At 35.1% G+C, this 14,703-nt stretch overlaps 1 protein-coding gene across 8 annotated transcripts in view; it reads left to right on the plus strand.

The window, feature by feature from the left end:
* Window positions 1-14,703, plus strand: part of RBM39 (RNA binding motif protein 39) — a 29,850-nt gene that overhangs the window by 10,920 nt on the left and 4,227 nt on the right. For 6 of the 8 annotated variants that reach the window (XM_045528679.1, XM_045528681.1, XM_045528684.1 and 3 more), the window contains 7 exons: window positions 1,515-1,632; window positions 2,054-2,206; window positions 4,943-5,080; window positions 7,248-7,313; window positions 9,124-9,328; window positions 9,727-9,804; window positions 13,843-13,893. In XM_045528679.1, coding sequence (XP_045384635.1) covers window positions 1,515-1,632; window positions 2,054-2,206; window positions 4,943-5,080; window positions 7,248-7,313; window positions 9,124-9,328; window positions 9,727-9,804; window positions 13,843-13,893 — 809 coding nt within the window. The remainder of the gene's footprint in view (window positions 1-1,514; window positions 1,633-2,053; window positions 2,207-4,942; window positions 5,081-7,247; window positions 7,314-9,123; window positions 9,329-9,726; window positions 9,805-13,842; window positions 13,894-14,703) is intronic. The other 2 variants (XM_045528680.1, XM_045528682.1) reach the window with 1 other exon arrangement.

Raw genomic sequence — 14,703 nt, forward strand, 5'->3', positions numbered from 1 at the left:
ACATGTATAGTGTATTGATCAAATCTGGGCAGTTAGCATATCCAGGTCAAACATTTATCATTTTCTTGTGTTGGTAGCATAGTAGCTATGGAAAAATTTAAATAGACTTGACTTATTTACATTTGGAATTAATAAATAATGAGTTACATGAAATAGCCTTGTGGAAAAGTAGTTGTAACAATCATAAGTACCATTTGGCTCTCTTTCCTGAGAAAATGTATTTTATTCCAAAAGTCTTACTGAATGGAATTGCTTTTAGTATTACTCTTAGGTTTTTCAATGTTTTGTGGATTAGTTTACTCCTAAGTGAATGTAAAACCCCCCAAATTAAAAGAAATTAACAAAGACCGTAAGATGTATCTATTGAGTCTGTCATTTTGGTTCAAGGAATATTTTGTCATATGGTAGCATTATTCTTTACTCACATTTCTGGCTTCCCTTAAAAGAGGGCATCTTATTATAACATTGTGCTTGTTCTATTATTTGATGTATTCTAATTGTACTGTAGAATTTAGGATTTGATGAAAATCTTACTGATTTTAAAAGCTCCCTTTGTAAAAAAATATTGTAGGTAGAGTGATTCTGTCACCCAAAAGTACCTCCTGAGAACATTCAGAAAAAGAACAAAAGTGTGTGTTTAGGCTTACATTGTTAAGGATTAACTTAAAACCTTAACCTAAGTGATATTTTCAAACAAATAATATTAGTAGTAGATGCTTTTATTAATGAAAATTAAAGTTTATCTGATGTGCTCTTTCACTTTTCTCCCTTGTTTGAATACTCAGGTTACCTCTGTAAGTTTACAAGTAGCATACCCTATCTTTTAGGCTTTTTAAAAAATAAATTAAATCCCACCTAAAAAATAACCTGTTTTAAATATTTTATTTGGTTATGGTTAGTATCCCTGTATTCTTTAACCATCAGAAAACATTAATTCAGATGTTAAATTTGCGGAGTCATAGTAAGACTGATGTAATTCAAATAAGCAACCATCTCACTCTTCTATATGTCTATATCAATTTGTAAAATAGAATTTTGAGAATCATTTGGGGTTTTACTTTTAGATTTATCATTTATGCTTATCAAACTTAATTTCAATTTATGGTTTTATGGTCTTGTGGGCAGGCATCCATTAAACTAATTTTCGACCAATCTGGCATTTGTAATTGGTCAGGGGATATTTTGTGTGACTATTGTTAAATTGTCAGGCTTCTAATTGGCCCTTTATGTAGATAAATTAACCTTTTGGAGATTGCGAGACCAATGGACTTTTGTCCTGAGTCCGTGTAAGATGTGATTAGAAGAAACATTTAGTAAACTTTATTTTTCTTTTGGAGAAATTGTGTCACATTGAATTGTTTTATGGATATTTTGTATAACTAGATCTTACTGAAAATGGTTTTGGGATTGTGACAGACTAGTTTTGACATATTATTCATTTTACTGAAAATGTTTAAAAATTGTTTTGAAAGGGTAAGTTAGAGAATTAATTCTTTATTATTTACTCGTGTTAGGGAGCCTATTGATAATCTAACTCCTGAGGAAAGAGATGCAAGGACAGTTTTCTGTATGCAGCTGGCAGCAAGAATTCGACCAAGGGATCTGGAAGAGTTTTTCTCTACAGTGGGAAAGGTAATCTTTTCCTGATTGGGGAGGGCAACAAGGTGAAAATTGCAAACATTATTTTAGGAGTTGTTACTGCAGTAGATAAAAATGCGGAGACATCTATACACCAGATCTTTGATTCAGCACAATTTGTGGTAACGTTTCCACTTTGCATCATCTAGAAGTTAATACTGTTAGAGTTGATTTTTACCACATTTATGAGAAGATAGAGATCATAGAAATTGTCCTACAAATTTTTTTTTTTTATTTAAAATTTTTTTTAGGCTGGTTAAGTGAATCAATAAAAATATTTTTTTTCAAATGGCTTTGTCCTTCACTGCACCATTAATGTTTCCTCTTGTCTCTTTTTGAAATAATTATATATACATAGCAACAATGGATGGTTGTACAAATAGAACTCTGTGTTAAGTATGTGTTTTCTTTTTAGGTTCGAGATGTGAGGATGATTTCTGATAGAAATTCAAGACGTTCCAAAGGAATTGCTTATGTGGAGTTTGTTGATGTTAGCTCAGTGCCTCTAGCAATAGGATTGACTGGCCAACGAGTTTTAGGAGTGCCAATCATAGTACAGGCATCACAGGTAATTTTTTTCTTGGTGTTAAAAATTTGGTTATTGATTGGACTGGTATATGGCTGTAGTGTCTTGTGCTTTGTATACATTAATCACCACTCATTACATTGAGTCAGATGTTCTTAGGATCGTTTTTGTTTGTTTTTTACCTTGACTTGATTACTTTGACATGTGGTGTCCTCAATACCATTCTGTTTATATTAAAATAAGTGGTATCCTGGAGAACGTTTTAGGAGATTAAAAAAATAAATAGTTATAAATGTGTATTTCATGAAAAAGACGTGAACTTGGTCTAGAATTTTATTGATTTGCAATGCTTTCTTTATTAGTAAGGTATAGAAACATGTAAGAATAGAAACATTAAAGTTTTCTCCATTTAAATGGAATAATTTTCACATTTTTAATTAATATTTTCCCTGCTATGTGCTTAATACATAATACTTTGTGTATTAAGAGTAGTTTGAACAATCAGCAGTTCTGTCATTTCTTGAAAGTGAGATGTTGCAATCTAATTTGGAGAATATTTTCTGTTCAGGATTTCCAAATGATGATTTAGTTCCACTTTGCTGATAATACCACAATTATTGTCTTTGGGAAAGTGAAATAAGCATTAATATTTCAGTTCTTTTGTATATGGAGGAATTGGAGTGTATCATTCTATTATATGAAAATATCCTTAAGATTCTTGATCAGTACTCATTTGTATTCAGAAACAACTTACTGATTTCTGTCACTAATTAACAACCTTTTTTTTTTTTTTAAAAAAAACGGCAGATACAGTATTTAAAGAATATGTTGAGCAATACAAAGTACAAAAGTCATATTGGTTGTTTCTCAAACCGCTGAAACACTCTTTAACGCCTTCTAAATAATCTGGTTACTTCATCAAACTTCTTTTGTATAATTTTATAAAGTAGTACACAAGATTTACAGCCAGATATGACTTGAAATTTCCAGTTTCACTGCTAACTAAGCTGTATGTAACCTTGCCCAAATTCTGTGCTAGCTTTACTTCTATAATCTCTAAAAGAGAGGTCTCACTTTACATTTAGAAGTAATTAATGTTGAGCATCATGTGATTATATGTAAGCTGTAAAGGAAAATAGTCTTCATTGCTGCAATCATCTCCTGGGGTGAAGGAAGACAAATAAAATAATAGTTGGGTGTGGATTGCCACACTAAGGGCTGAGAAAGCTGCAAAATGAGGTTTTTGATTCATGTAATGTTAACCTCTTGTTAGAGCAGTATTAATCAACGTGCCCCAGTTTGTTAGAAGACAATGAGCTTGTGTTAGAACGTAAATTGACGACTTTCCTTGTTAAATGTCTTTTTTTTTTTTTTGAGACAGAGTCTCACTCTGTTGCCCAGGCTAGAGTGCCATGACATCAGCCTAGCTCACAGCAACCTCAAACTCCCAGGCTCAAGCAGTCCTTCTGCCTCAGCCTCCCAAGTAGCTGGGGCTACAGGCATGCACCACCATGCCCAGCTAATTTTTTCTATATATATTTTTAGTTGTCCAGCTAATTTCTATTTTTAGTAGAGACTGGGTCTCCATCTTGCTCAGGCTGGTCTAAAACCTCCTGAGCTCAAGCAGTCATCTCACCTCGGCCTCCCAGAGTGCTAGGGTTACAGGTGTTGAGCCACTGGCGCCCGGCCGAATGTCTTGGTTATGGACAAAATGACAGCTGAACTGAATGATTTGTTTAATGATAAAGTTTGATCTATTTTCTGGTATATTCCCCTTATTTCATCACTAACTGGCAACAGTTTTTGAATGATAGCCAGTTGGTATACTATACTTTGAATTATACTGATCTCAAGGATATGTTAGTTTTCCAGCCTGAGCAACATAGTTAGACCCTGTTTCTACAAAGAAAGGGAAAATGTCGGCCCGGTGTGTGGGGGATGCACACCTGCAACTACTTGGGAGGCTGAGGCAGGAGGATTGCTTGAGCTCAGCCCAGGAGTTTGAGGCTGTAGTGGGCAATGATGACACCACTGCACTCTAGCCTGGGTGACAGAGGTGACCCTGTCTTAAAAAAGTTAGCTTCAATAGATATTGAATGTGTTTCACAATTTCAAGAAGCAGTCTCATTTTCCATATTTTATATCTCCAGTATCAGAATGCATCTTAAGATTGATGTCATAGGCTGGGCATGGTGGCTCATGTCTGTAAGCTCAGCACTTTGGAAGGCCAGGAGTTCAAGACTAGCCTGAACAGCATAGTGAGACCCAGCACCCTACACACACAAAACAAAAAAAATTAGCCAGCTTGGACAACATAGCAAGACCCAGTAACCAAAAAAATGAAACTGTATTCTAAAATTGATTTTATTATTGTGAAATATATATAACATAAAATTGGTCATTTTAACCATTTTTAAGTGTACATAATCACTTGTATTAATTATATTCACAGTGTTGTACAATCATCACATTATCCATCTCTAAAAATTCTCATTATCATAGAGATAACCATAACTCTCCTTTTTCCCTGGTCCTTGGTAAGCTCTAATCTACCTTCTGTTTCTATGCATTTGCCAATTCTAGATGCTTCATGTTAGCGGATCCATACAGTTACTTATCCTTTTAGTGGCTGAGTTATTCACTTACCGTAATATTTTCATCTCTCAAATCTTTGACATCGGTTGTCATTAAGCAGACCTAAGTTGTGAATGGGGTTTAGTCTGTTTAAACTGAATTTGTATTAGTGTTATGTGATGTGCATCTTGTTTTATCTTGCAGGCAGAAAAAAACAGAGCTGCAGCAATGGCAAACAATTTACAAAAGGGAAGTGCAGGACCTATGAGGCTTTATGTGGGCTCATTACACTTTAACATAACTGAAGATATGCTTCGGGGGATCTTTGAGCCTTTTGGAAGGGTAAGCCCAAGTTCTTCTATGGATCTTTAGTAGTTTGTTTGTCTGACTATAATTACTTAATGATTTCTGTATATGTGTTTGTCTTCTATCAAAAGATGAATATGAAGAGGGGAGGGTTTGGTTTTGTGAGATTTTTGTGACAACTCAGTAGGTCACCTGATAGGTATTTGAAAGTAATCAGTTAATGTTATGTATAATGCAACAGTGAAATACATTATGGATATTAGAATCATTTTAAAAGTGAACATTGGCAAAAAATAGTGTACTCTACATTTGGAGCAAGAATTTCATTGGGTTTATTGGAAGCTTTTTTTCTTATATTTTAGGGGTATGTAGAGATGCTTTTCTTAATTCTTAATTTCTCTAATTAAAGAATTAAAATGGGCCGGGCGTGGTGGCTCACGCCTGTAATCCTAGCACTCTGGGAGGCCGAGTCGGGCGGATCGTAGGAGCTCCGGAGTTTGAGACCAGCCCGAGCAAGAGGGAGACCCTGTCTCTACTAAAAATAGAAAGAATTTATATGGACAGCTGAAATATATATATGTGTGTGTGTGTGTATATATATATATATATATATATATATATAGGTAGAAAACTTAGCCAGGCATGGTGGCACATGCCTGTAGTCCCAGCTACTTGGGAGGCTGAGGCAGAAGGATCACTTGAGCCCAGGAGTTTGAGGTTGCTGTGAGCTAGGCTGATGCCACGGCACTCTAGCTCGGGCAACAAAGTGAGACTCTGTCTCAAAAAAAGAAAGTAAAAAAAAATTAAGATGGTTTCTGTATGAGTGCTTACTTTAGATGTTGTATTTTATTTTATTTTATTTATTTATTTATTTATTTTTTTTGAGACAGAGTCTCGCTCTGTTGCCCGGGCTAGAGTGAGTGCTGTGGCATCAGCCTAGCTCACAGCAACCTCAGACTCCTGGGCTCAAGCGATCCTACTGCCTCAGCCTCCCTAGTAGCTGGGACTACAGGCATGCGCCACCATGCCTGGCTAATTTTTTGTATATATATTTTTAGTTGGCCAGATAATTTCTATTTTTAGTAGAGACGGGGTCTCACTCTTGCTCAGGCTGGTCTCGAACTCCTGACCTTGAGTGATCCACCCGCCTCGGCCTCCCAGAGCTAGGATTACAGGCGTGAGCCACCACGCCCGGCCTAGATATTTTATTTTAAAATAAATACTAACAATAGGCTGCACTCTGATTTAAAAGATTGTATGGACATAAATCTTGATTCTTGCTGTACCTTACCCACTGCTAGTTTGCAAATTGCCCTTGGATATGTTTTTTATAATATTTTTTCACCATCCCACTCAACCCTTTTATTTTTTTTAAGTTTCATTTGTACAAATTTATTGAGTACAGTTGTAATTTTGTTATCTTCAGGGCTTTTAGTATATCCATCACCCGAATAACATACATTGTACCCATTAAGTAATTTCTCGTCATCCACCACCCCCATCAACCAGTTTATGAAACTGCTTAAGTATTAGTAACATACAAGTTAGGATGCTGGGATTGTGGGTGTTTTATTTATTGGACATATTACATCAGTGCACAAATCATAATTGTTCAGGTTGCACATTCACAACACGAATAAGCCAAAATGAAATACTATATATGGGTGTTTTAATTTTTCATGCTTTCTCTCTGTGGACAGCTTAATTGGAACTTTATGATATAATTTACAAATCACAAGTCACCCATTAAAAGTTAACAATTTAGTATATTCATAGAGTTTTGCAATCATAACTATGCCCAATGCTGTTTTTAGTTATTGCAACATTTTTTACAGTTTACTGTGTCTGGTATAGTTAAGAATTAATATTTGGTGTTTTTAGTACAATGCAGAAGAAATGTGTTGGTGGTGATTCTAACCCGAGATAGTATGTTACAGAGGACTTCTGGTTTTCAGTAGTTTGTTTTTGAAGTAAAAGATAATCTTAGTTCAAAATAATAGTTTTTTTCCTGTTCCCCAGTGTATACGTAACTTCTTGTTTGGGAAATTTCTAGACCTTTAAAGTTTTTTTTGGAATGAGAGGCTGTAATAAATTTTTATTTATTTTTTTATGGGGTGGGGATTTTTGGAACTATGTCTCAAGGAATAAAATACTGTTGTCCCATCTTTTTAACTTATATAATAATGATGCTTTTCAATTTTAGATTGAAAGTATCCAGCTTATGATGGACAGTGAAACAGGTCGATCTAAAGGATATGGGTTTATTACAGTAAGTAATTACCATGATTAACATGACTTAAAATTTTTTTTATCTAAAGAGCATAGTAAATCTATATTGGTTACTGATTGTGGAGAAGAGGAGGCATGGTTAATATTTTCAAGTGGTTTAAATTAGCTCACAGAGTGTAGCTATTTTTTTAGTAAGCAGTAAGTGTCCACCAAATCTGAAAATTTATTAGACTATGTTCCTGGTGTCCTGTACTATATCTAATGTTTACATATGGCCATTTTGATTAGGCAGCTCTTCATATTAATATAATTAGTTTTAAGTTCATCTTTAGGTTAGTATGGCACCTTCTTAATAAATGAAGGTCTTTTTGGGTTCTGTTTTTCTTAAAATCATTTTATATGTGTATACCTCACAACCAAGACCAGGATTGTCTTATTAAAAATGTTTGTTGTCCAGCTTGGTGGCTAATACCGGTAATCCCAGCACTTTGGGAGGCAGAGGCAGGAGGACCACTTGAGGCCATGAGTTTAAGACTAGCCTGGGCAAATAGCAAGACCCTGTCTCTACAAAGAATTAAAAAAATGGCTGGGTTTGGTGACTTGCACCTGTAGTACTAGCTAGCTACTTGGGGGCTAAGGCAAGAAACTTATTATGATCATGCCACATGCCACTTCACTCCAGTCTGGGCAACAGAAAGAGACTTTGTCTCCACCAAAAAAAAAAAAAAAGGAAAGAGAGTGTGTGGCTCATGGTGGTAGCCCAGTCCAAACAGGGTTATAATTTGCAACTGGAATAATTGTGAATATATGTGCCTGTACTTTTAAGTCTTATTTCATGATGCTATCCAAATACATGGTAACAGTTTTTCAAATGTGTGCTCTTGTGTTATACTTAACAACATTTTGAGGTCCTGGAAACATTTTTAGTTTAAAATACATGTCTCCCTGAGGAAATTGTCTCATATGCATATTTCAATGAAATGGAAACCGGTTGATGTATTGATAGAAACTGTTCATGGGCTTTTATCTACCTGAGCGTATTGGTGAAGGGAGAAAACTTACTTTTAAAAAATAACTCACCAATATTTTATTTTGTTTCTATTTGATAATTTTGATTTTACGAGATGAGGTAAATTTTACTGAAAGAATGATGAACTATCTACTGTTGACATAGTGATCTGTATTACAGAAAGCTATATATTGTGTTAGTTTTATGTTTTATAACTACTGTCTTGCAGTTCCTAGTTCAGTAACTGAAAATTATTTTTAAACAGTGTGCCAGGTTAAGCAGTGGAATGGGTGGAATGGGAATGGGTTTTTTTCCCATCAAATTAAAACAAGAGTAGTACGGATTAGAGTTTTATCTCTGCATCCTAGAATTTAAAAAGTTTCTTTTTTTTTAAGTGACAAGGGCGCTCTCTGTCACCCATGTTGGAATACAGTGGCACAATCACTGCCTCAAACTCCTGGGCTGAAGCCATCCTCATGGCTCACCGTCCTGAGTAGCTATGACTACAGGCGCAGGCCACGTCGCCCAGCTAATTTTATTTTTCATACATGTTGCTCAGGCTGGTCTTGAACTCCTGGCCTCAAGCAGTCTTCCTCAGTCTTCTCTGTAGCTGGGATTGTAGGCACAGATCACCTTGCCAGTCTCTTTCTTTCATTTAAAGTACCACACCAACAAATCTAATTTGCACGAGCTAATGTTCTCACGTAGGTTTTGTTTATAATTATAGCTTGAAATTTCTGTCATTCACTCAATACTAGATTTAACATGTCAATATTTTTTGTTTTGTTTGTGTATACAAATAAACAAATACACTGTACTCCCCTCCCACCCTATTACATAGTTTTCAGACTCGGAATGTGCCAAAAAGGCTTTGGAACAACTTAATGGATTTGAACTAGCAGGAAGGCCAATGAAAGTTGGTCATGTTACTGAACGTACGGATGCTTCCAGTGCTAGTTCATTTTTGGATAGTGATGAACTGGAAAGGACTGGAATTGACTTGGGAACAACTGGTCGTCTCCAATTAATGGCAAGACTTGCAGAGGGTAAGTTTTTCCTAGTGTTGTGAATGATATATTATGTGTGTAGTGGTGAAAAAGAAAGGTATCCATGCAGACTAAGAAATTGAAAAAATTTTATCTTACTTTGGAGTTGGCATTATTCTTAGGCAGCATATGTACTTTCATAGATGAAGTGCCTTGCATTGAGGTTTTAATGGAATCTATATTATTTGTTTTGAGTACCAAAGCGTAAGTTACAGTTTTCGTTTTGCTTTATGTTTATATACCCATTCTTAATAAATTTAGTTTCAGCTATTATAATATTACAGTTGTCCTTTTAATTGCTTTTAGTGAGATAATTGTGGTTAATATAAGCACCCAGAAAACTTGGTTTCTCTGCTCCTTAACACAGTAAGGAATATTCAAGACCTATTCTTTTACAGGTACAGGTTTACAGATTCCACCAGCAGCACAGCAGGCTCTGCAAATGAGTGGCTCTTTGGCATTTGGTGCTGTGGCAGGTAGGAATTGAATCTTTTCTAATTTGAAATCATTGTTTTTTCATCTAATTCGAAATTTGCCAAATTTTTGCATTCAAAAGGACTTACTGAGAATTCAATTCATCAAGTACTTTATATATAGCCTGTACCTTTCTACAGTTCATATAAGGAAGTAGAGATATAGGATGGTATTATCCACTACCCAGAGTAAGCTGTCAGAATATTTTTAAACCCTGAACTCCAATTTGTAGTTGAAATTGACGTAAGTTTAGATATTTTTAAATATATCACTTTTATTGAACAACACAGGGTTTGTATTATTTCAGTAGAAAAAGTGTTTTCTTTGTAATGTTACGGTATACACCAAGAGGCCCTTAAATGAAACTTTATTTAAAACTATCGTAGCAAGAGTATAGAGAAAGCTGCTTTCCTAAATAGAATATACAATTTTGAGATTATGAGGTAGGGAATGAAGTTCTTGGAGGGGGCTGAAAACTGGGCAGAATTGACAATTTAATATTATGATAAGGGGTTCAATTTATAAAACACTGCTTTTCCCTTTTTATGGCTTAATTTGATTACTTGCAACTTGCTTTTATAGACCTTGACCCAGATCTATGATAGAATAGGATTTAATATTGAAATGTAAAAAAATATGCTTTTAGAACATGTAAGAGGACCATTTGTATTTTGCACCTTGGATGATAGAAAATCCTTAATCCCAAGAAAGTATGGAAATTTCTATTTCAAATTGGTCCTTTGATCTTATGGACAAAGGTGATACTCTGAGAACATAAAATATTATATAAGACCAGGGTACTGCATCTGAATATACAAAAAAATCTGTGTGGTTGCTTCATGATCTTTTAGATTGAAAGCTTGTTAAATAATTTAATTATAGGAGAGGATCATTTTTGTTTCTGTATTCTTTATTATTAAGAGAAAGAGGGCTTTTGTGGTTCTTCTCTAAGTGAATGTCCAAAAGTGTGTATCTTTAGAAAACCTGCCTTGGGTTTTGTCTTTCTGTCAGATTGGATGACCCATTTTGAAACCTAATATGTAGTTTCTTTTTAGAGTTCCTCACGTGTGTAAGTGTATCCTTAAGAGAAGAAAAGTCATAACCATTGAGGCATTTCTGTATTTAACAATCATTTGATAATTCGCAGATATCTCCAAGAACCCTGTCTCCAAAGTGAAAAAAAAGTATTAGCTATTCAATTCCCTCTCTCTTTCTCTCTCTCTCTCTCTCTCTCTCTCTCTCTCTCTCTCTCTCTCTCTCTCTCTCTCTCTCTCTCTCTCTTAAATAAGACAGGGTCTTGCTTTGTTTCCTGGCGTAGAGCGCAGTGGTATCATTATAATTAACAGCTCACTGCACTACAACTTCCCAATTCCTGGGCTCCTGCCTCAGCCTCACAAGTATCTGGGACTAACTATGCCTGGCTATTTTTTCTTATTTTTTGTAGAGACAGGGGTCTTACTAAGTTGCTTGGGCTGGTTTTGAATAAGCAGTCCTCCTGCCCTGTCTTTCCCAAAGTTCTGGGATTATAGATGTGAGCTACTGTTCCTGGCCACAAGCCATTCAGTTCTTTACAGTGAATAAACAATCATAAAATGCCACTTGTAATCAAAGATACGAAACCCTTCACTTCCAGAAATATAACTTACGGGTTTTTTTTTTTTTTTTTTTTTTTTTTTGGAGACAGAGTTTCACTCTGTTGCCCTGGCTAGAGTGCCGTGGTGTCAGCCTAGCTCACAGCAACTTCAAATTCCTGGGCTCAAGCAATTCTACTGCCTCAGCCTCCTGAGTAGCTGGGACTACAGTCATGTGCCACCATGTCCACCTAATTTTTTCTATATATTTTTAGTTGTCCAGTTAATTTCTTTCTTTTTTTAGTAGAGATGGGGTCTCGCTCTTGATCAGGCTGGTCTTGAACTCCTGACCGCGAGCGATCTTCCTGCCTCGGCCTCCCAGAGTGCTGGGATTACAGGCTTGAGCCACTGTGTCCGGCCTAATTTATGGTTTTAAAGTGATTTTGTCTGGAAACTGTTTCCCTGTGTTGTTTCCTGTTGTTCCACTTGTTCTTTGATCATTTAGGAAATGTTTTTGTCCATATTCTGGGTATTCTTCTAGAGAGGCTGGTGAAAATGATTTCTTCCCTGCCTTCAGGGAATTGATAAATTGTATAGGACTAATTTCTAAAGTAGCAATGTTACTGGGTGGATACTGTATCAGATACATTGCTCTTAGTAAACTATATATTTAGCTTAAGATTTTCACTGTTAAACATTATTACAATCATCAGCCATTATTTCCCCTGTATTGTATGACTGTGCACCTGTCTGGGTTCTCACTGTGTAATGTATAACCAGGTTGTCTGATGGTGGTTAACTAGAATTTTAAAGCTCCTTATGAGTTGCTGACAGTAGTCCGTACTCTGTTTAGTTATATCTGTACTCTGTTATATATTCCCTTTAGTGTTTATTTAGTTCATGATTTTAAAGATTGATTCTTTTTTATTAGACTTCCTATAAATTACTATTACATTATTAACCAACACTCAGTTTTTAGGTAAATAGTTATGTAACTGGATGTTTTTCTCCAGGTGGTCATCATTAAAACCTTATATTAAATTGCTGAGTGTTCACTGTTTTGTAGGCTCTTGTCCCTTAAATCCTTTAAGGCTGTTGTTTGAAACCAAGGGTGGGTCATCACTGTATCCACATTTTATTATTCTGCCAGTTTAATAGGCCTTTTGTAAGATAGGTTAGAGTCTTTATCTTTTCATGAAACCCATGCTTTCTTCCAACGTCCTGAAAAGTCATTTTTGGAATTTGGATTGAGATTTATATATATTTAAAGTAGCATGGATTTCTGATACCCATACATTTTTTTCCCATTTTAGGAAAAAAATGACAAATATAATTTAAAGTTTATTGGCAGTGTTCCTATGGTCGTATCTTCAAGTTCCTTCAGTATACACCAGTTATATTTCCTCAGCTCCCTGAGATGCCATTTTTGTACACCTAGGACCCAGGTAGTATATCCAATATAACTTGGGCTGCTGGTCCCTTTACATTTTTGCCCATGTTTTATGATCATTTTCTATCCCCAGTAAAAATCCGTATGGTAATAAAGTGTCTTTCATGTTTTAATGAAAGTTAGGTTACTGAATCTAAACAATTTTATGTTCTCCATTTCTATGTCAAGATAGCTTTTACAACACTGTGGCAATTTTTTAGTAGTCAGACTTGGCTGCTGTTTCTCTCCCTAGCAGCTTTCTTTTCAGATGCCTTTCACTGTACAAATGCTAATGATTGTATGAAGAAAATATATTGGTTAAAATCCATGTTTATTTTTAATACTAGATATTTATATTTTTCTTGGAATTCATAAGATTATTGGACAACCTGATAGATTTTATTCCTGCCTCACTAAAATTTCAGACTAGGTCAGGAAACTATAACCTTAATCAAATTGTCCTTTTGGGCTGGACTTGACTAGTTAAATCTCAAAAAGCCCTTTAAAAAATAATATATACATATTGTTGGAATGGTGTCTTTCCCAATGGTGATACTCCTCCCAAATTGGGAAATAATTGAACATGCTTACAGCCTTTTGATGTGTAATGCTTACAATCTTATAATTGTATAAATACCTTAAAGTATTAAATGCTTACCACCACTGATAAAATAAATACTTGAATTTCCCAAGTACTTGGAATTGAATTCTCAAGATCAGGGTTTTTCCACACATTTTCTGACCGGTGTGCGCCCCTTTCCCCATTTCCCATTATTCCCAACTGAAGAGAAGTATAGTGGAATGCACTTGAGATGTAAAAGAGGAGTAGAATAGGAAGAGAGGCATAAGGAAGTTTCCTAGGTTCCAAGGGGAAAAGGCCCCAAAGCCTTGTCAATGAGGAATGGGGAAGGAGGTTTTGCTGCCAGGTTTTACTAAGTTCATGTGAATAAACCCTGCTGCTGTAGTCCTCTTTTATTAATGCTTTCCTGACATTTACCCTGTTAGTTGAGGCTCTTCATTGTTCCTGCACTGAGCTGTAGAATTCTCTTTTGTTATAGATTTGCAAACAAGACTTTCCCAACAGACTGAAGGTGAGTTGAACTGTTGATTCATTTTTTGTCTTTGAAATAGAATTAAATGTACTAAGACATAGTTGTCATTTGTTATAGTAATTTGGACTCAGTTTTACAGAATAGAACATAATAGTATATATATAGTGATCTGTATTTCTTAAGACCTAAACCCAAACCATCAATCAATGTGCCCCCCAAAAATGGAAATGCGCATGCTTTTTTTTTTTTTTTGCTTAAAAATTTCAGCATGTATTTGGTTCATACTCATTTGTGTGTTCTGAGTGTTTATAAGTTTTATGTAGAAGTCAGGATTAAAATAAATTTTATGTAGAAATCGGGAAATATCTCTTAATTGTCATCTTAGTAAACTAGTCTTTTCAGAACATGGAATCAGTGAGTATACTTAACATAAGGTTAGAAATCACAGTACAGGGCTGACCTTTTTCTTTGTTAAATAGTATCCTGATTTCAGTGATTTATATAAGTCCATATCAACAGTGAGAGGTTTATCTGAAATTGCATGCACATTTCAGAGACTGAAGGCATTTATTAAAGCAGGCTATGATTTCTTGTTTTTAATTGTCAAGTAAATATGCCACTTTACAGGTTAGAGCATTTTGCTGTGGTGCATGTTTGGTATCACCATTTATAGAGATATGCCTAAAATTGTTTATGGAAATCACTGTATATGAAAACAGTATGTCATGTTCCATAATATTCAAGATTTAAATATACATTTTAATGTTTCCAGCAAATGAGATGGTTGTATTGAGTGCTGTTTTTATTCACAGATTTTAAAAAGAAATGGAGGATTTTCCTATTAGATTG

The sequence above is a fragment of the Lemur catta genome, chromosome 17 (assembly GCF_020740605.2).
Source record: "Lemur catta isolate mLemCat1 chromosome 17, mLemCat1.pri, whole genome shotgun sequence".
In the NCBI taxonomy this organism is placed as follows: Eukaryota; Metazoa; Chordata; class Mammalia; order Primates; family Lemuridae; genus Lemur; species Lemur catta.